The sequence below is a fragment of the Hemitrygon akajei genome, chromosome 4 (assembly GCF_048418815.1).
Source record: "Hemitrygon akajei chromosome 4, sHemAka1.3, whole genome shotgun sequence".
Taxonomy (NCBI): Eukaryota; Metazoa; Chordata; class Chondrichthyes; order Myliobatiformes; family Dasyatidae; genus Hemitrygon; species Hemitrygon akajei.
In genome coordinates this window covers 202728586-202750320 of record NC_133127.1, presented here as the reverse complement: position 1 = coordinate 202750320, position 21735 = coordinate 202728586, and the positions used below count along the sequence as shown (strand labels likewise).

At 45.1% G+C, this 21735-nt stretch overlaps 1 protein-coding gene and 1 long non-coding RNA gene across 2 annotated transcripts in view; both read left to right on the top strand.

The window, feature by feature from the left end:
• Window positions 1-21255, top strand: part of LOC140726053 (aspartate aminotransferase, cytoplasmic-like) — a 71846-nt gene extending 50591 nt beyond the window's left edge. Inside the window, exon 9 of the mRNA XM_073041949.1 lies at window positions 21115-21255. Coding sequence (XP_072898050.1) covers window positions 21115-21255 — 141 coding nt within the window. The remainder of the gene's footprint in view (window positions 1-21114) is intronic.
• LOC140727144 (uncharacterized) lies at window positions 3262-5329 on the top strand. The gene is made up of 2 exons (XR_012098791.1): window positions 3262-3897; window positions 4270-5329. It is a non-coding gene; the product is annotated as an uncharacterized lncRNA (long non-coding RNA).
• Window positions 21256-21735: the final 480 nt, after the last annotated feature.

The window sequence follows — 21735 nt, the reverse complement described above, 5'->3', positions numbered from 1 at the left end:
CACCTATTGTCTATTGTCACTCCTCCCCCTCATTTTCCAACTGCACCATTCTCCTCCTCTACTTACCGCTTCTCATTTTCCCTCTCCTTCACCTCATCTATTCCCCACATCATTCTCTCCTCCTGCAACATTCACTCCCTCTCCTCTCCACTCACACCACTCTCTCTCACCTCCCCTTGCACTCCCCTCCAAAATTCTCTCTCTCTTGCTCCTTGTACTTCCCCTGTAGCATTTTGCTCCTTGCCCCTCTCCTCACCCCTTGTTCTCCCTCTGCAACATTTCCTCCATCTCCTCCCCCTCACATCATTCTCTCTCTCTCCTACCCATCACTTTCCACCCACACTATTCTCTCCCTCCCCTCCCCTGCTCTCCCTATACCATTCTCTCACTCTCTCCCACACTACTCTCTCCCTCTTCCTCTCACTCTCTATCTGCACCATACTCTCCATCTCCTCCCTCCCTCCTTTTACCCCACACCATTTCTCTCTCCTCCCCTCTCACTTTTCAACCTCACCCATCTCCGTCACACACTCCCTCTGTGCCACTCTCACCCTGCACCATTCTGTCCTTCTCCTCACCCCTCACTCTCCAACTGCACCATTTCCCCCCCAATTCCCCCTTGCTCTCACACACAACATTCTCTCCCTCCATTACCCCCTCACTCTCTTCTGCAACATTTGCTCATTTTCCTCCTCCTCACTTCTTCTCCCACTCCATTCAATCTGTCTCATCCCCCTTTCCCTCCCCTCCAGAATTCTCTCCCTCTCCACTCACTCAGTCTCACCCTAAACCATCCTCTCCCTCTCCTCACCACCCACTCTCCCCCACATATTCTCCCTCTCCTCCCCCTTGCTCTTCACCCTCACCATTCTTTCTGTCTACACGCCCTTGGTCTCACCCCAAACCATTCCCTCCCTCTCTCCCTCACATTCCCCTGCAACATTCTTTCCCTCTTGTTGCCCCTCACTTTCCCACTGCAACATTTTCTCTGCTTGTTCCCTCTTGTTCTCCCCACATAATTCTCTCTCTCATCTCCCCTCACTTTCCAACTGCACTACTCTCCCTCTCTACTTCCCCTTTAACCTCCTACACAATCCATTTTCTCCCCTCCTGCCCCTCGCATCCCCATGTACCATTCTATCCCTCTCTGCCTCCCTTGCTCTTTTTTTTTGTAATTTATTTTTTATTGAAGATCATCAAATAAACATTTCCATAAGATGTATTTCAGACATTGTACATATATATCATATAATCATATATATAACAAAATCTCTACGAAGTATTTATCTGGGGTATACACTTATAGAAAAGAGTGGAAAGAAAAAAACAAGCAAAAGGAAAGAACTATGTACAAGTAGGGAGTAATCTTTTTTTTAACAACAGATTCATTGATTTGTGAGAATAAAATCAGGCCTATGAGGCATTATGTAGTTAAACCATTTTCCCCAGTATGAATCAAATTGTTTCAGCTTATGATTAACAGATTCTGTTATCTTCTCCATTTTGTAACTGTCCATTGTAATTTCCATCCATGTATTTAAAGTTGGGCTCTCCTGTGATAACCATGTCCTAGTAAGAGTCTTTTTACCAGCCACCAACAGGATATTCATTAAATATTTATCTCTTTTCAACCATTCTTGAGGTATATATCCAAAATATATGGTCTTACTCTCCAAGGGTATTTCACATTTAAAGATGTCTTGTAGGGCAATGTGTATCCTCCTCCAATAGTTTTTGATAACAGGGCAGTCCCAAAAAATATGATAATGATTTGCATTTTGATTTCCACAATTTCTCCAGCAAAGAGGGAGGTTACTATCATAATGGGATTTCTGAGAGGGTGTAATAAAATATCTTATCAAGTTTTTCCATTCGAACTCCCTCCATTTCTGTGAACTGGTACACTTCCATTGATATCTCCATATTGTTGTCCATTCTTCCTCAGATATAATTATCCCTCCTTCCTTCTCCCATTTTGTTTTAATGTATGAAGTCAAATGTGTTTTAAGATTTGGCAACCCCTTATACATGCTTGAAATGATTCTACTACCATTATCTGAATTATATGCTTTTCTAAAGAGCTCTATCAAGCATGTATTTGCCTTGGTTACATTTTTAAGCGTCTTATTAACATATTGTCACATCTGTAAATATCGATAAAAATCTTGTTTTTCTAGTAAGTATTGCTCTTTAAGCATTTCAAAACTGAACAGTTTTCCTTCTTTCATTATGTTGCAAAGAACTGTTATTCCTTTAGCTGTCCAGTCCTTAAATCTAGCATCCAATTTATTTGGTGTAAAATCCAAGTCATATGCACACCATTTAAGAATTGCAATATCTCCCTCTAGATTATATTCTTTTATAGTAGTTTTCCAAATTTTAAGAGTCAATTTCACCCATGGGTTATCAATAGTATTTATGTACCTTTGCAGGTTGTCAATACTCCCCAATGCCATTAGGCTTTACAATTCAACCGCCAGGACTTAAGAACTTTTTAAAAGCTATTATTAATGCTTTTTGAGATAGTGATCAAGATGCATATCATATTTTTTACTGAGTTAAGTATTGTATGTAATTAGTTTTGCTACAACAAGTGTATGGGACATTGGAAAAAAGTTGAATTTCCCCATGGGGATGAATAAAGTATCTATCTATCTATCTATCTATCAGCCAAAATTGCTTGTATGGGGATGGGAAGTACCCGCTCCTCAATGTTTTTCCATTGAGCGTCATATGATGGGTTGCACCAACATATCACAGCTCTCAACTGTGCTGCAAAATAATAATCTCTAAGAGAAGGTAAGCCCCATCCCCCCTTTCCTTTGCTAATTGCAAAGTTTTGAGATGAACTCTAGGCCTTTTACCCTGCCAAATATACCTTGATAGCATCTTGTTCCATTCATTGAATTGATTTTGATTAATCTCTATTGGTAGGGTCTGAAAGAGATATAACAGTCTGGGCAGTATATTCATTTTAATAGACTCAATCCTTGAACTGAGACTGAAAAAAGGAATCAGGTTCCATCTTGCCACATCTTCCTTAATTTTTTAATATAAAGACTGATAATTACATTCTGATAATTTTGCCAAATCTTTTGGCATAATGATGCCCAAATATTTGAAAGACTGTGTGCCATGCCCAGGGGTATCGACTTTCAATTTCTCTTGGTGGGCTATAGTAATATGAAAGTAATTGGGTTTTATCTATGTTGATCTTGTATCCTGATAATTGACCATATTGTTCAAGGGATTGCATCATGTTGGGGTTAATTCGGGACTGCCATTACAGGTCAGGAGTGGCTCACGTAACACACATAATGTTAGGAGGCTGGAATGCGAGGGAGGGGGAGCGAAACTGGGGACCCCGCTACACCGATACTATTAGTGTCACGCGATTCAGTAAACAAAAGAAACAGGTAACTCGTGAGCATATGGCTGCGGGCCAATAAGATGGACACAAGTGCCCGATATTACCTAATATGTAGCGGGGTTGTGCTGGGGGGAAAAGGGGTATAAATAAGAGCAGATTGTAAGGGGAAAACAGAACGCCTTCTCCAGCGACTCCGTGGATTCGCTGTGCCAGTTACGAATTCTGCAATAAAGCCACGTTTTGTAATATTCCGGTGTAAGTTGTCTCTCTTCCTAAACGAACACAGGGCAGAATTTCAAGCCCAACATTTGGTGACCCCGACGTGGGGAGGGAGAGACAACACAGGCTGGCGGGTCCGACGGCAGACAACTTGCGGCCGCAAGCTCGACTAAGGTCAGGAAGTGCCTGTTATATCAAAGACTTCCACTAGATAGTTAAATCACTGAGTTAGATCTTGTCTGCTGACGGACCCTCACCAACCCCAAATTACCCTGGGAGAGATCATTCCCGGTGCAGAATCGTGACTGGTAAGTACTAACTCTTATCTGTTTTTAGGAAGATTCTCCGCCCGTGGAAAAGTCTTCTGAGTGAGGGTACCCGCCGCCCACGATGGGCATAAAAGTCTCAGGAGTGAGGAGAAAAGTGTTGCGGACACCGTAGTACACAGGGATAATGACGGCGCCTACCTTAGACTGGTTGTTAAGAGGAGAAATCTCCCACGCGAAGGTCAGGTTTTGAAAGGCGACCGTCCCACATTTGATCCTCTCTGTGTACTAGGGAGCCATGGAGCACTTCAATTTCGAGTTACCAAAACTCAGACATTGGTGTGTTGAGTAACAGAGTATATGAGAGTTTTTAGAAATATGGTAAAATTGATAACTGTGCGAGTTCAATAACAGTGAGCAGCCGCAGGGGTCGGACACCATCAAGGTAGGAGTGGAAGTGTTCCTCCGAGGCCCAGGGAAGCTCACCTGGAACGGAAAACGGTGGCATGGTCCATACCCTGTCGCCGAGGTCTCCAACAGGGCATTAAAAGGTAAGAAGGGAGGGGGACAATAACTGGCATCATTTTCTACTGGCTAAATAAGACCTCTGGCAAGTGGGGAGCGTTTCTGGGACAGTCGGCTCTAGGACTGTCTATTTAAATTGCTATCTTTATCACGTGTGGTTGTTGTTGCATACCCTGTATTAGGACCCTAGTCATCCGGACTATAGATCGAGCCTTGACTGGAAAGAATGGACCTCCACCGGCGTACCAGGCACCCTTGTTCCCGGTGGAAGGGGAGGACACGGCCCTCCCGGAAAGCGGACGCGCTATGTGAGGACACGGACTGAAATGGACCATGGCAAGGGGGGGATTGTGAATTTGTTATTGATTAAGTTTTCTGAAATGTTGCATGCTACTTGTAAAAATTGCAGATGTTTAGGGAACCCCTACCCATATTTTGTGACCCTAGGTCGGACAAATCAGGATAAGCAAATAGGGAGGACACGCCAAAGAGTGCCGGGGGACGCTCACCTCTCTGCCTGATCCCGGCAGCCGCGGAAAAGATTGTAAGGGATGTGGGGATGTGGCCTCTGGGAGGCCAAGGGAGGGAGTGTTGGGGTTAATTCGGGACTGCCATTACAGGTCAGGAGTGGCTCACGTAACACACATAATGTTAGGAGGCTGGAATGCGAGGGAGGGGGAGCGAAACTGGGGACCCCGCTACACCGATACTATTAGTGTCACGCGATTCAGTAAACAAAAGAAACAGGTAACTCGTGAGCATATGGCTGCGGGCCAATAAGATGGACACAAGTGCCCGATATTACCTAATATGTAGCGGGGTTGTGCTGGGGGGAAAAGGGGTATAAATAAGAGCAGATTGTAAGGGGAAAACAGAACGCCTTCTCCAGCGACTCCGTGGATTCGCTGTGCCAGTTACGAATTCTGCAATAAAGCCACGTTTTGTAATATTCCGGTGTAAGTTGTCTCTCTTCCTAAACGAACACAGGGCAGAATTTCAAGCCCAACAATCAGTTTAGGCAAAAAGTATGTTGATTGCCCTAGATAGATCAAAATGTCATCCGCATAACAAGCCAATTTATGCTCTGTCCCTTTAATAGTAATTTCCCTGATATCTTCATTTTGTCTGATGTATTGAGCTAATGGTCCCAGATATAACACGAAGAGTAGTGGTGACCATGCACAACCCTGTCTCGTGCCCCTTTCTAGGGTAAGACTATTTGATAAATATCCATTGATTTTAATCCTAGCAGTAGGATTGTCATATAGTGTCTGTATAGTTTTAATAATTGTGTCTTGGAAACCAAATCTATGTAAAACTCTGGTAAAGAAAATTCCAATTAACCAAATCAAATGCTTTTTCAGCGTCCACGCTTATCACTATTGCTTCGATTTTATTTTTTTGTATATGATCCATAATGTGAAGTGTCCTTCGTATATTGTCTTGTGTCTGGCGTTGTCGTATAAAACCTGTCTGATCATTATGTATCAGTATAGGTAGGAACTCCTCTAATGTTTGGCCATGATGGAGGTAAATAACCTATAATCTACATTAAGAATGGATATTGGTCTAAATAACCCGCATTCCATTTTATCCTTGCCTTCTTTCAGTATAGCTGAGATTATTGCTTCCTTCCAACTGGGTGGCATTTGTGCCTTTTTTAGAGCCCAGTTCAGTGTGGGGAGTAAAACAGGAATTAACTATATATATACATGCACACACACATTACATACATACACATATATGCACACATATATATATTCTCATTTTGGTGGGGAAAAAGGAGTAAGTGATAGAAATGAGTCACAGTCAGGAGAGGGAAGGGGAAGAGTCAGGTACTAGAGAGTACCCCGGGGCTGTACCCTTTGACAATAAGTATTCCTGTTTGAGTACTGTTGGGGGGGAGGAGCGTACCTAGGGGGAGCGACAGTGGCTGTGCCTCTGGCCCTGTGGCTCAGAAGGGTAGGGAAAGGAAGAGGAAGGCAGTAGTGATAGGGGACTCATTAATCAGGGGTTCAGACAGGTGATTCTGTGGACGCAGGAAGGAAACTCGGATGGTAGTTTGCCTCCCAGGTGCCAGGGTCCGGGATGTTTCTGATCGTGTCCAAGATATCCTGCAGTGGGAGGGAGAACAGGCAGAGGTCGTGGTACATGTTGGTATCAATGACATAGGCAGGAAAAGGGAAGAGGTCCTGAAAGAAGACTATAGGGAGTTAGGAAGGAAGTTGAAAAGCAGGACCTCAAAGGTAGTAATCTCGGGATTACTGCCTGTGCCACGCAACAGTGAGAATAGGAATAGAATGAGGTGGAGGATAAATGTATGGCTGAAGGATTGGAGCAGGGGGCAGGGATTCAGACTTCTGGATCATTGGGACCTCTTTTGGGGTGGGTGTGACCTGTACAAAAAGGACGGGTTGCACTTGAATCCCAGTGGGACCAATATCCTGGTGGGCAGGTTTGATAGAGCTGTTAGGGAGGGTTTAAGCTAGTTTGGCAGTGGGGTGGGAATCAGAATGTGAGTGCAGGGATTAAGGTAGAAAGACAAGGGCATGATGCTAAGAGTTCTGAGTTGATGAGGAAGGACAGGCAGGGGACAGAATATAATTGTCGCTAGTTAAAGGGGTTGAAATGTGTCTATTTCAATGCTAGGAGTATTAGGAACAAGGAGGATGAACTTAGAACATGGATTAGTACGTGGAACTACGATGTTGTGGCCGTTACTGAAACTTGGTTGGAGGACGGGCAGGATTGGATGATGCGGGTCCCCAGGTTCAGGTGTTTTAAAAGGGACAGGATGGGAGGTAGAAAAGGGGGGGTGAGTGGCATTGCTGGTCAGGGATAGTATCACCGCTATAGAAAGGGAGGACACTACAGAGAGAGTGTCCACTGAGTCAGTCTGGGTGGAAGTCTGAAATAGGAAGGGATCAATCACTGTCCTGGGAGTAGTCTATAGGCCCCCAAATAGCCCTTGGGATACCGAGGAGCAGATAAGCAAGCAAATTATAGAATGGTGCAGGAAATACAGGGTTGTAGTTATGGGTGATTTCAACTTCCCTCATATTGATTGGCACCTCCTGAGTGCAAGGGGGATAGATGGGGCTGAATTTGTCAGGTGTGTTCAAGAAGGATTCTTGACACAGTATGTGGACCGGCCGACGAGAGGAGAGGCTATACTGGATCTAGTTCTGTGTAATGAACTTGGCCAGGTGACAGACCTCTTGGTGGGGGAGCATATTGGTGAGAGTGACCACAACTCCCTTAGCTTCAGCATAGCTATGGAAAGGGATAAAATCAAATGAAATGGTAAAGTGCTTAACTGGGGAAAGGCTAACTTTGAAGGGATGAGGCAGGAACTAGCGAGAGTAAATTGGAAACAGATGCTCAAAGGGGAAAGCACAGAAGTAATGTGGGAGAAGTTTAGGGACCACTTGAGATGGGTTCAGGATAGGTTTGTCCCACTGAGGCAAGGAAAAAATGGTATGAAAAGGGAACTGTGGCTGATGAAACATGTGAGGCAACTCATCAAGAGGAAGAAGGAAGCATATGTTGGATAGAAGAGCAGGAAGTGGGAGGGGCTTATGAGAAATATAGGGTAGCCAGGAAGGAGCTAAAGAAAGGACTTAGGAGAGCTCAAAGGGGGCATGAGAAGGCCTTGGCATGTAGGATTAAGGAGAACCCCAAGGCGTTCTATGCGTATGTGAAGAATAGGAGGATGACGAGAACGGTGGGACCGCTAAAGGATAAAGGGCAACGTGCCTGGAGGCACATATGCAGAGGAGGTTGGGGAGGTCCTACATGAATACTTTGCTTCAGTATTCACAAGTGAAAAGGATCTTGATCAGGATGAGGTCGAAGTAGAGTGGGCCTGTGTGCTGGACAGTGTGGAGATTAAGGAAGAAGTGCTGGATCTACTTAAAAACATTAAGATTGATAAATCCCCAGGGCTGGATATGATACACCCCAGGTTGTTGTGGGAATAGAGAGAAGAGATCACAGGAGCATTAGCTATGATCTTTGAATCCTCTTTGACTGCAGAGGAAGTGCCAGAGGACTGGAGAATGGCAAATGTAGTTCCCTTGCTTAAAAAAGGTAATAGGGAGACACCTGGGAACTATAGACCGGTGAGTCTTACGTTGGTGGTATGCAAACTACTGGAAAGGATTCTTAACATAGAATATAGAATAGTACAGCACATTACAGGCCCTTTGGCCCACAACGTTGTGCTGACCCTCAAACTCCACCTCACATACAACCCCCCACCTTAAATTCCTCCATATACCTGTCTAGTAGTCTCTTAAACTTCACTAGTGTATCTGCCTCCACCACTGACTCAGGCAGTGCATTCCACACACCAACCACTCTCTGTGAAAAACCTTCCTTTAACATCCCCCTTGAACTTCCCTCCCCTTACCTTAAAGCCATGTCCTCTTGATAGAGATAGATAGATAGATACTTTATTCATCCCCATGGGGAAATTCAACTTTTTTTCCAATGTCCCATACACTTGTTGTAGCAAAACTAATTACATACAATACTTAACTCAGTAAAAAAAATATATGATATGCATCTAAATCACTATCTCAAAAAGCATTAATATTAGCTTTTAAAAAGTTCTTAAGTCCTGGCGGTTGAATTGTAAAGCCTAATGGCATTGGGGAGTATTGACCTCTTCATCCTGTCTGAGGAGCATTGCATCGATAGTAACCTGTCGCTGAAACTGCTTCTCTGTCTCTGGATGGTGCTATGTAGAGGATGTTCAGAGTTATCCATAATTGACCGTAGCCTACTCAGCGCCCTTCGCTCAGCTACCGATGTTAAACTCTCCAGTACTTTGCCCACGACAGAGCCCGCCTTCCTTACCAGCTTATTAAGACGTGAGGCGTCCCTCTTCTTAATGCTTCCTCCCCAACACGCCACCACGAAGAAGAGGGCGCTCTCCACAACTGACCTATAGAACATCTTCAGCATCTCACTACAGACATTGAATGACGCCAACCTTCTAAGGAAGTACAGTCGACTCTGTGCCTTCCTGCACAAGGCATCTGTGTTGGCAGTCCAGTCTAGCTTCTCGTCTAACTGTACTCCCAGATACTTGTAGGTCTTAACCTGCTCCACACATTCTCCATTAATGATCACTGGCTCCATATGAGGCCTAGATCTCCTAAAGTCCACCACCATCTCCTTGGTCTTGGTGATATTGAGACGCAGGTAGTTTGAGTTGCACCATATCACAAAGTCCTGTATCAGTTTCCTATACTCCTCCTCCTGTCCATTCCTGACACACCCCACTATGGCCGTGTCATCAGCGAACTTCTGCACATGGCAGGACTCCGAGTTATATTGGAAGTCTGATGTGTACAGGGTGAACAGGACCGGAGAGAGTACGGTTCCCTGCGGCGCTCCTGTGCTCTTGTACTGAGCAGTGGTGCCCTGGGGAAGAGGTGCTGGCTGTCCACTCTGTCTATTCCTCTTAATATCTTGTACACCTCTATCATGTCTCCTCTCATCTTCCTTCTCTCCAAAGAGTAAAGCCCTAGCTCCCTTAATCTCTGATCATAATCCATACTCTCTAAACCAGGCAGCATCCTGGTAAATCTCCTCTGTACCCTTTCCAATGCTTCCACATCCTTCCTATAGTGAGGCGACCAGAACTGGACACAGTACTCCAAGTGTGGCCTAACTAGAGTTTTATAGAGCTGCATCATTACATCGCGTCTCTTAAACTCTATCCCTCGACTTATGAAAGCTAACACCCCATAAGCTTTCTTAACTACCCTATCTACCTCTGTGAGGCAACTTTCAGGGATCTGTGGACATACCCCCAGATCCCTTTGCTCCTCCACACTACCAAGTATCCTGCCATTTACTTTGTACTCTGCCTTGGAGTTTGTCCTTCCAAAGTGTACCACCTCACACTTCTCTGGGTTGAACTCCATCTGCCACTTCTCAGCCCACTTCTGCATGCTATCAATGCCTTTCTGCAATCTTCAACAATCCTCGACACTATCTACAACACCACCAACCTTTGTGTCATCTGCAAACTTGCCAACCCACCCTTCTACCCCCACATCCAGGTCGTTAATAAAAATCACAAAAAGTAGAGGTCCCAGAACAGATCCTTGTTGGACACCACTAGTCACAACCCTCCAATCTGAATGTACTCCCTCCACCACAACCCTCTGCTTTCTGCAGGCAAGCCAATTCTGAATCCACTTGGCCAAACTTCCCTGGATTCCATGCCTTCTGACTTTCTGAATAAGCCTACTGTGTGGAACCTTGTCAAATGCCTTACTAAAATCCATGTAGATCACATCCACTGCACTACCCTCATCTGTATGCCTGGTCACCTCCTCAAAGAACTCTATCAGACTTGTTAGGCATGATCTGCCCTTCACAGGGGGAATAGGGACTGGGGGAATGCCATACTAGATCTAGTATTAGGTAATGAACCAGGTCAGGTCACAGATCTGTCAGTGGGTGAGCATCTGGGGGACAGTGATCACCGCTCCCTGACCTTTAGCATTATCATGGAAAAGGATAGAATCAGAGAGGACAGGAAAATTTTTAATTGGGGAAGGGCAAATTATGAGGCTATAAGGCTAGAACTTGCGTGTGTGAACTGGGATTATGTTTTTTCAGGGAAATGTACTATGGACATGTGGTCGATGTTTAAGGATCTCTTGCAGGATGTTAGGGATAAATTTGTCCCGATGAGGAAGATAAAGAATGGTAGGGTGAAGGAACCATGGGTGACAAGTGAGGTGGAAAATCTAGTCAGGTGGAAGAAGGCACATGAGGTTTAGGAAGCAAGGATCAGATATGTCTATTGAGGAATATAAGGTAGCAAGAAAGGAGCTTAAGAAGGGGCTGAGAAGAGCAAGAAGGGGGCATGAGAAGGCCTTGGCAAGTAGGGTAAAGGAAAACCCCAAGGCATTCTTCAATTATGTGAAGAACAAAAGGATGACAGGAGTGAAGGTAGGACCGATTAGAGATAAAAGTGGGAAGATGTGCCTGGAGGCTGTGGAAGTGAGTGAGGTCAGTTTATTGTCATTTAGAAACCACAAATGCAATGCAGTTAAAAAATGAGACAACGTTCCTCCGGAATGATATCACAAAAGCATATGACAAAACAGACTACACCAGAAAATCCACATAATGTTTGGCAATCCCCAATCCAGAGTCCAGAGAGGCTGCTGCGTATTAATATCATGCTACCATCTTAGCGCGTTTCCCGGAAAGGAGCTCCAATTCCACCAGACAAAACAAGATCAAAAACTAAAGCTACAAGACCTGCACAAAACCACATAGTTACAACATATAGTTACAACAGTGCAAACAATAGCATAATTGATAAAAAAAAAACAGACCATGGGCACAGTAAAAATAGTTCAAAGATGTTAAAAGACTATAAGTTCGAAAGAAACCACCACACAGATTCCACGTCCCCAGGGTCCCGATTTGACTTGTCATCCCATGCTGGCGTCAGAAGGGAATACCCCCGCAATGGACTTCCATGGCGCTGCCCGACTCAGCCTCGCAGACGCAGCACACAGTGAAAGTGACCTGACCGCAGCGGACTCTGAGTCCGTCGAACCTCCGAGCCAATGACCATCCCCTCCAACACAGCTTCTCCGAGCACCATCCTCTGCCGAGCGTATTAAGATGCCCCCGCCAATGGCCATCGGCAACGCGACCCTGAGGACTGGGGGCCTGTTCTTCCCAGCAGAGACCCGGACCTCACAGCAGCAGCAGCAACGAAGGTCTTCCTGAAGATTTCCAGATGTTCCTCCGTGCTCCCACGTCCATTTTCAACTGATTATGATTGCGCACGGCGCTCCGCTTCACAAATAACAGATAATCAGCTCCGTAGTGGCCGCTGCAAGCTGCGTCGCGCTGCCATCTTGAATCCTAATGAATACTTCTCTTTGGTATTCACCACTGAGAGGGAACTTGATGATGGTGAGGACAATATGAGTGAGGTTGATGTTCTGGAGCATGTTGATATTAAGAGAGAGGAGGTGTTGGAGTTGTTAAAATACATTAGGACGGATAAGTCCCCGAGGCCTGACGGAATATTCCCCAGGCTGCTCCAAGAGGTGAGGGAAGAGATTGCTGAGCCTCTGGCTAGGATCTTTATGTTGTCCACAGGAATGGTACCGGAGGATTGGAGGGAGGCGAATGTTGGCCCCTTGTTCAAAAAAGGTAGTAGGGATAGTCCAGGTAATTATAGACCAGTGAGCCTTACATCTGTGGTGGGAAAGCTGTTGGAAAACATTCTTAGAGATAGGATCTATGGGCATTTAGAGAATCATGGTCTGATCAGGGACAGTCAGCATGGCTTTGTGAAGGGCAGATCATGCCTAACAAGCCTGATAGAGTTCTTTGAGGAGGTGACCAGGCATATAGATGAGGGTAGTGCAGTGGATGTGATCTACATGGATTTTAGTAAGGCATTTGACAAGGTTCCACACGGTAGGCTTATTCAGAAAGTCAGAAGGCATGGGATCCAGGGAAGTTTGGCCAAGTGGATTCAGAATTGGCTTGCCTGCAGAAAGCAGAGGGTTGTGGTGGAGGGAGTACATTCAGATTGGAGGGTTGTGACTAGTGGTGTCCAACAAGGATCTGTTCTGGGACCTCTACTTTTTGTGATTTTTATTAACGACCTGGATGTGGGGGTAGAAGGGTGGGTTGGCAAGTTTGCAGATGACACAAAGGTTGGTGATGTTGTAGATAGTATAGGGGGTTGTCAAAGATTGCAGAGAGACATTGATAGGATGCAGAAGTGGGCTGAGAAGTGGCGGATGGAGTTCAACCCAGAGAAGTGTGAGGTGGTACACTTTGGAAGGACAAACTCCAAGGCAGAGTACAAAGTACTCTTTTGGAAGAGGACAGTGAGGCTTTGAGAAGAAGTGCGGCGGCAGCCATTTTCAAATTGCTTCACAGATCGGAGTTCTGAGAGGCGGGACTGCGCAGGCGCGTGAAGGAGGCCTGGGAAGGAGGGAAGATATAAAAAGGAGAGAAGGAGTGAGGTAGTTCTCTTTTGGAAGAGGACAGCGAGGCTTTGAGAAGAAGTGCAGCGGCGGCCATTTTCAAATTGCTTCTCAGATCGGAGTTCTGAGAGGCGGGACTGCGCAGGCGCGTGAAGGAGGCCTGGGAAGGAGGGAAGATATAAAAAGAACGCAGCCTTAAGCAGCGGGCAGCTTCGTTTGCGGGCAGTGGAGTGAGCCGGGAGCAGAGTGTAGGGCTTGGGCTCAGAGGGCTTAGGCGGAAGAGGGCACAGTAGGCTTATCTTTTAGTTCTTGTTATTTTCAGTTATTCAGGAAGTATGAGTGTGAGGGCAGCTTGTTGTTCTCGGTGTCGGATGTGGGAGGTCCTGGAGTCTCCGAGCCTCCCGGACGTCCACATCTGCGCCAGGTGTGTCGAACTGCAGCTCCTGAGGGACCGAGTTAGGGAACTGGAGCTGCAGCTCGATGACCTTTGCCTGGTCAGGGAGAGTGAGGAGGTGATAGAGAGGAGTTACAGGCAGGTGGTCACTCCGGGGCCACGGGAGGCAGATAGGTGGGTCACGGTCAGGAAGGGGAAGGGGCAGGTACTAGAGAGTACCCCAGTGGCTGTACCCCTTGACAATAAGTACTCATGTTTGAGTACTGTTGGGGGGGACAGCCTACCTGGAGGAAGTGACAGTGGCCGGGCCTCCGGCACAGAGGACGTCCCTGTAGCTCAGAAGGGTAGGGATAGAAGAAAGAGGACCATAGTAATAGGGGACTCGATAGTCAGGGGTTCAGACAGGCGGTTCTGTGGAGGTGATCGGGAGTCCCGGATGGTAGTTTGTCTCCCTGGTGCCAGGGTCCGGGACATTTCTGATCGCGTCCAAGATATCCTGAAGTGGGAGGGTGAGGAGCCAGAGGTTGTGGTACATGTAGGTACCAATGACATAGGTAGGAAAGGGGAAGAGGTCCTGAAACGAGAGTATAGGGAGTTAGGAAGGCAGTTAAGAAGAAGGACTGCAAAGGTAGTAATCTCGGGATTACTGCCTGTGCCACGCGACAGTGAGAGTAGGAATGGAATTAGGTGGAGGATGAATGCGTGGTTGAGGGATTGGAGCAGGGGGCAGGGATTCAAGTTTCTGGATCATTGGGACCTCTTCTGGGGCAGGCGTGACCTGTTCAAGAAGGACGGGTTACACTTGAATCCTGGGGGGACCAATATCCTAGCGGGGAGGTTTGCTAGGGCTACAGGGCAGACTTTAAACTAGTAAGATGGGGGGGCGGAAATCAATTTGAGGAAACTATGAGAGAGGAGGTTAGTTCACCAGTAGAGCAAGTAAGTAGACAGTGTGTGAGGGAGGAAAGGCAGGTGATGGAGAAGGGATGCGCTCAGCCCGAAGTTGTAGGGGAGAAGAAAGAAAAGGATAATAAATTTGAATGCATTGCTAGGGATGAAAAGAGAGGAGGAGGTGGAGAGTATCTTAAATGTATCTATTTTAATGCTAGGAGCATTGTAAGAAAGGTGGATGAGCTTAAAGTGTGGATTGATACCTGGAATTATGATGTTGTAGCTATTAGTGAAACATGGTTGCAGGAAGGGTGTGATTGGCAACTAAATATTCCTGGATTTAGTTGCTTCAGGTGTGATAGAGTAGGAGGGGCCAGAGGAGGAGGTGTTGCATTGCTTGTCCGAGAAAATCTTATGGCGGTGCTTTGGAAGGATAGATTACAGAGCTCCTCTAGGGAGGCTATTTGGGTGGAATTGAGGAATGGGAAAGGTGTAGTAACACTGATAGGAGTGTATTATAGGCCACCTAATGGGGAGCGTGAGTTGGAAGAGCAAATGTGTAAGGAGATAGCAGATATTTGTAGTAAACACAAGGTGGTGATTGTGGGAGATTTTAATTTTCCACACATAGATTGGGAAGCTCATTCTGTAAAAGGGCTGGATGGTTTAGAGTTTGTGAAATGTGTGCAGGATAGTTTTTTGCAACAATACATAGAAGTACCGACTAGAGATGGGGCAGTGTTAGATCTCCTGTTATGGAATGCGATAGGTCAGCTGACAGATGTATGTGTTGGGGAGCACTTCGGGTCCAGTGATCACAATAGCATTAGCTTCAATATAATTATGGAGAAGGACAGGACTGGACCTAGAGTTGAGATTTTTGATTGGAGAAAGGCTAACTTTGAGGAGATGCGCAGGGATTTAGAGAGAGTGGATTGGGTCAAGTTGTTTTATGGGAAGGATGTAATAGAGAAATGGAGGTCATTTAAGGGTGAAATTATGAGGGTACAGAATCTTTATGTTCCTGTTCGGTTGAAAGGAAAGGTTAAAGGTTTGAAAGCGCCATGGTTTTCAAGGGATATTAGAAACTTGGTTCGAAAAAAGAGGGATGTCTACAATAGATATAGGCAGCATGGAGTAAAGGAATTGCTCGAGGAATATAAAGAATGTAAAAGGAAACTTAAGAAAGAGATTAGAAAAGCTAAAAGAAGATACAAGTTTGGTTTGGCAAATAAGGTGGGAGTAAATCCGAAAGGCTTCTACAGTTATATTAAAAGCAAGAGGATAGTGAGGGATAAAATTGGTCCCTTAGAGAATCAGGGTGGTCAGCTATGTGGGGAGCCGAGGGAGATGGGAGAGATTTTGAACGATTTCTTCTCTTCGGTATTCACTAAGGAGAAGGATATTGAATGGTGTAAGGTGTGGGAAACAAGTAAGGAAGTTATGGAACCTATGACAATTAAAGAGGTGGAAGTACTGGCACTTTTAAGAAATTTAAAAGTGGATAAATCTCTGGGTCCTGACCGGATATTCCCCAGGACCTTGAGGGAAGTTTGTGTAGAGATAGCAGGAGCTCTGACGGAGATCTTTCAGATGTCATTAGAAATGGGGATTGTGCCGGAGGATTGGCGTATTGCTCATGTGGTTCCATTGTTTAAAAAGGGTTCTAGAAGTAAGCCTGGCAATTATAGACCTGTCAGTTTGACATCAGTGGTGGGTAAATTAATGGAAAGTATTCTTAGAGATAGTATTTATAATTATCTGGATAGACAGGATCTGATTAGGAGTAGTCAACATGGATTTGTGCATGGAAGGTCATGTTTGACAAACCTTATTGAATTTTTTGAAGAAGTTACAAGGAATGTTGACGAGGGTAAGGCAGTGGATGTAGTCTATATGGACTTCAGCAAGGCCTTTGACAAAGTTCCACATGGAAGGTTAGTTAAGAAGGTTCAGTCGTTAGGTATTAATGCTGGAGTAATAAAATGGATTCAACAGTGGCTAGATGGGAGATGCCAGAGAGTAGTGGTGGATAATTGTTTAACGGGATGGAGGCCGGTGACTAGCGGGGTGCCTCAGGGATCTGTTTTGGGCCCAATGTTGTTTGTAATATACATAAATGATCTGGATGATGGGGTGGTAAATTGGATTAGTAAGTATGCTGATGATACTAAGGTAGGAGGTGTTATGGATAATGAGGTGGGTTTTCAAAGCTTGCAGGGAGATTTATGCCGGTTAGAAGAATGGGCTGAACGTTGGCAGATGGAGTTTAATGCTGAGAAGTGTGAGGTTCTACATTTTGGCAGGAATAATCCAAATAGAACATACAGGGTAAATGGTAGGGCATTGAGGAATGCAGTGGAACAGAGAGATCTAGGAATAACAGTGCATAGTTCCCTGAAGGTGGAGTCTCATGTAGATAGGGTGGTGAAGAAGGCTTTTGGAACGCTGGCCTTTATAAATCAGAGCATTGAGTACAGAAGTTGGGATGTAATGTTAAAATTGTACAAGGCATTGGTAAGGCCAAATTTGGAATATTGTGTACAGTTCTGGTCACCGAATTATAGGAAAGATATCAATAAATTAGAGAGAGTGCAGAGACGATTTACTAGGATGTTACCAGGGTTTCAGCACTTAAGTTACAGAGAAAGTTTGAACAAGTTAGGTCTCTATTCATTGGAGCGTAGAAGGTTGAGGGGGGATTTGATCGAGGTATTTAAAATGTTGAGAGGGACAGATAGAGTTGACGTGAATAGGCTGTTTCCATTGAGAGTAGGGGAGATTCAAACGAGAGGACATGATTTGAGAGTTAGGGGGCAAAAGTTTAAGGGAAACACGAGGGGGTATTTCTTTACTCAGAGAGTGATAGCTGTGTGGAATGAGCTTCCTGTAGAAGTAGTAGAGGCCAGTTCAGTTGTGTCATTTAAGGTAAAATTGGATAGGTATATGGACAGGAAAGGAGTGGAGGGTTATGGGCTGAGTGCGGGTAGGTGGGACTAGGTGAGATTAAGAGTTCGGCACGGACTAGGCGGGCCGGAATGGCCTGTTTCCGTGCTGTGATTGTTATATGGTTATATGGTTATAATGGTAGGATACTTGGTAGTGTGGAAGAGCAGAGGGATCTGGGGGTACATGTCCACAGATCCCTGAAAGTTGCCTCACAGGTAGATAGGGTAGTTAAGAAAGCTTATGGAATGTTAGCTTTCATAAGTCGAGGGATAGGGTTTAAGAGACGCGATGTAATGATGCAGCTCTATAAAACTCTAGTTAGGCCACACTTGGACTACTGTGTCCAGTTCTGGTCGCCTCATTATAGGAAGGATGTGGAAGCATTGGAAAGGGTACAGAGGAGATTTACCAGGATGCTGCCTGGTTTAGAGAGTATGGATTATGATCAGAGATTAAGGGAGCTAGGGCTTTACTCTTTGGAGAGAAGGAAGATGAGAGGAGACATGATAGAGGTGTACAAGATATTAAGAGGAATAGACAGAGTGGACAGCCAGTGCCTCTTCCCCAGGGCACCACTGCTCAGTACAAGAGGACATGACTTTAAGGTAAGGGGAGGGAAGTTCAAGGGGGATGTTAGAGGAAGGTTTTTCACTCAGAGTGGTTGGTGCGTGGAATGCAATGCCTGAGTCAGTGGTGGAGGCAGATACACTAGTGAAGTTTAAGAGACTACTAGACAAGTATATGGAGGAATTTAAGGTGGGGGGTTATATGGGAGGCAGGGTATAAGGGTTGGCACAACATTGTGGGTCGAAGGGCCTGTAATGTGCTGTACTAATCTATGTTCTATGGATAGTCAACATGGCTTTGTGAAGGGAAGATCGTGCCTCACAAGCCTGATTGAGTTTTTTGAAGAGGTAACAATAGAAATTGATGATGGTAGGGCAGTGGATGTGGTCTACATGGACATTAGCAAAGCATTTGACAAGGTCCCTCATGAGGGACTCATCCAGAAAGTCATGAGGCATGGGATCAGTGAAACCTTGGCTATTTGGATAAAAAATTGGCTTAAAGGAAGAAAGCATAGTTGCGGAAGGAAAGTATTCTGCCTGGAGGTCGGTGACTAGTGGAGTGCTGCAGGGATCTGTCCTGGGACCCCTGCTATTTGTTATTTTTATAAATGACCTGGATGTGGAGGCGGAAGGATGGGTGGGTAAGTTTATGGATGACACTAAGATTGGAGGAGTTGTGGATGGAGCTGTAGGTAGTCGAAGGTTACAAGAGGATACAGACAGGCTGCAGAGTTGGGCAGAAAAATGGCAGATGGAGTTCAATCTGGACGAGTGTGAGTGATGCATTTTGGAAGGACAAACCAGAAGACTGAGTACAGGATTAATGGTCAGTTACTTAAGAGTGTGGATGAACAAAGGGACCTTGGGGGTTCAAATCCATACATCTCTCAAGGTCGCTGCACAGGTTGATAGGGTAGTTAAGAAGGCCTATGGGATGCTAGGCTTCATTAAAAGAGGGATTGAGTTCAAGAGTAGAGAAGTCATGTTGCAACTCTACAAATCTCTGGTGGGACTGCACTTAGAGTATTGTGTTCAATTCTGGTCACCTCATTATAGGAAGGATGTGGAAGCTATGGAGAGGGTGCAGAGGAGATTTACCAGGATGTTGCCTGGTTTGGAGAACAAGTCAAATGAAGCAAGGTTAGCAGAGCTGGGGCTTTTCTCTTTGAAGTGTAGAAGAATGAGAGGTGACTTAATAGAGGTCTACAAGATTATGAGAGGCATAGATAGGGTGGATAGTCAGTACCTGTTTTCCAGGGCACCGATAGCAAACACTAGAGGGCATATGTACAAAATTAAGGGAGGGAAGTTTAGGGGAGACATCAGGGGTAAGTTTATTTTACACAGAGGGTTGTGAGTGCCTGGAATGACTTGCCAGGGATGGTGATGGAGGCTAAAACATTAGGGGTATTTAAAAGCCTCTTGGACAGGCACATAAATGAAAGAAAAATGGAGGGTTATGGGGTAGTGTGGGTTTAGTACTTTTTTAAAGGATTATATGGGTCAGCACAACATGGAGGGCTGAAGGGCCTGTACTGTGCTGTTGTGTTCTATGGTTCTATGGTTTCATCCGGTCCCGGCGACTTATCCAACTTGATGCTTTCCAAAAGCTCCCGCATATTGTCTTTCTTAATATCTACATGCTCAAGCTTTTGAGTCTGCTACAAGTCATCACTACAATCACCAAGATCCTTTTCCATAGTGAATACTGAAGTAAAGTATTCATTAAGTACCTCTGCTATTTCCTCTATTTCCATACACACTTTCCTACTGTCACACTTGATAGGTCCTATTCTTTCACATCTTATCCTCTTGCTCTTCACATATTTGTAGAATGCCTTGGAGGTTTCCTTAATTCTGCCTGCCAAGGCCTTCTCATGGACCCTTCTGGCTCTCCTAATTTCCTTTTTAAGCTCCTTCCTTAATTAAGGCCTTAATGAACTTCACCCATTAGCATTCACATGAAATGCTTTGAGAGGTTGGTCATGACTAGAGTAAACTCCTGCCTCAGCAAGGATTTGGACCCACTGCAATTTTCCTATCGCCACAATAGATCAATGGCAGATGCAATCTGAATGGCTCTTCACATGGCCACCTGGACAATGGGAACATCTAGGTCAGGATGCTGTTCATCAACTAGAAGTTGTTCTTCTAGTAGAGGAGAAGTGTGAGGTGGTACACTTTGGAAGGACAAACTCCAAGGCAGAGTACAAAGTAAATGGCAGGATACCTGGTAGTGTGGAGGAGCAGAGGGATCTGGGGGTACATGTCCACAGATCCCTGAAAGTTGCCTCACAGGTAGATAGGGTAGTTAAGAAAGATTATGGAGTGTTAGCTTTCATAAGTCAAGGGATAGAGTTTAAGAGTCGTGATGTAATGATGCAGCTCTATAAAACTCTGGTTAGGCCACACTTGGACTACTGTGTCCAGTTCTGGTCGCCTCACTATAGGAAGGATGTGGAAGCATTGGAAAGGGTACAGAGGAGATTTACCAGGATGCTGCCTTGTTTAGAGAGTATGAATTATGATCAGAGATTAAGGGAGCTAGGGCTTTACTCTTTGGAGAGAAGGAAGATGAGAGGAGACATGATAGAGGTGTACAAGATATTAAGAGGAATAGACAGAGTGGACAGCCAGTGCCTCTTCCCCAGGGCACCACTGCTCAGTACAAGAGGACATGGCTTTAAGATAAGGGGAGGGAAGTTCAAGGGGGATATTAGAGGAAGGTTTTTCACTCAGAGAGTGGTTGGTGCATGGAATGCACTGCCTGAGTCAGTGGTGGAGGCAGCTACACTAGTGAAGTTTAAGAGACTACTAGACAGGTATATGGAGGAATTTAAGGTGGGGGGTTATATGGGAGGCAGGGTTTAAGGGTCGGCACAACATTGTGGGCCAAAGAGCCTGTAATGTGCTGTACTATTCTATGTTCTATGTTAACTAGAGCTCAGCATTTAACATCATCATTCCCACAATCCTGATTGAAAAGTTACAGAACCTGGGCTTCCCTCTGCAATTGGATCCTCGACTTCCTAACCAGAAGACAACAATCTGTAGATTGGTGATAATATCTCCTCTTTGCTGACAATCAACACTGGTGCACTTCATGGATGTGTATTTAGCCCACTACTCTTCTCTCTCTATACCCCTGACTGTGTATAGCTCAAAAATTTCTATAGATGTACCTTGGAGAGCACACTGACAGGCTGCATCACTGTCTGAAAGAAGCTGGAGAGGGTTGTAAATCTAGTCAGCTCCATCTTGGGTACTAGCCTACAAAGTAACCAGGACATCTTCAGGGAGCGGTGTCTCAGAAAGACAGTGTCCAAAATTAAGGACTTCCAGTACACTGAACATGGCCTCTCCTCACTGTTACCATCAGGTAGGAGGTACAGAAGCTTGAAGACACAAACTCAATGATTCAGAAACAGCTTCTTCCCCTCTACCATCCAATTCCTAAATGGACATTGAACCCTTGAACACTAACTCGCTTTTTTTAATATATATTATTTCCGGTCTTTTGGCACAATTTTTAATCTCTTCAATATATGTATATTGTAATTGA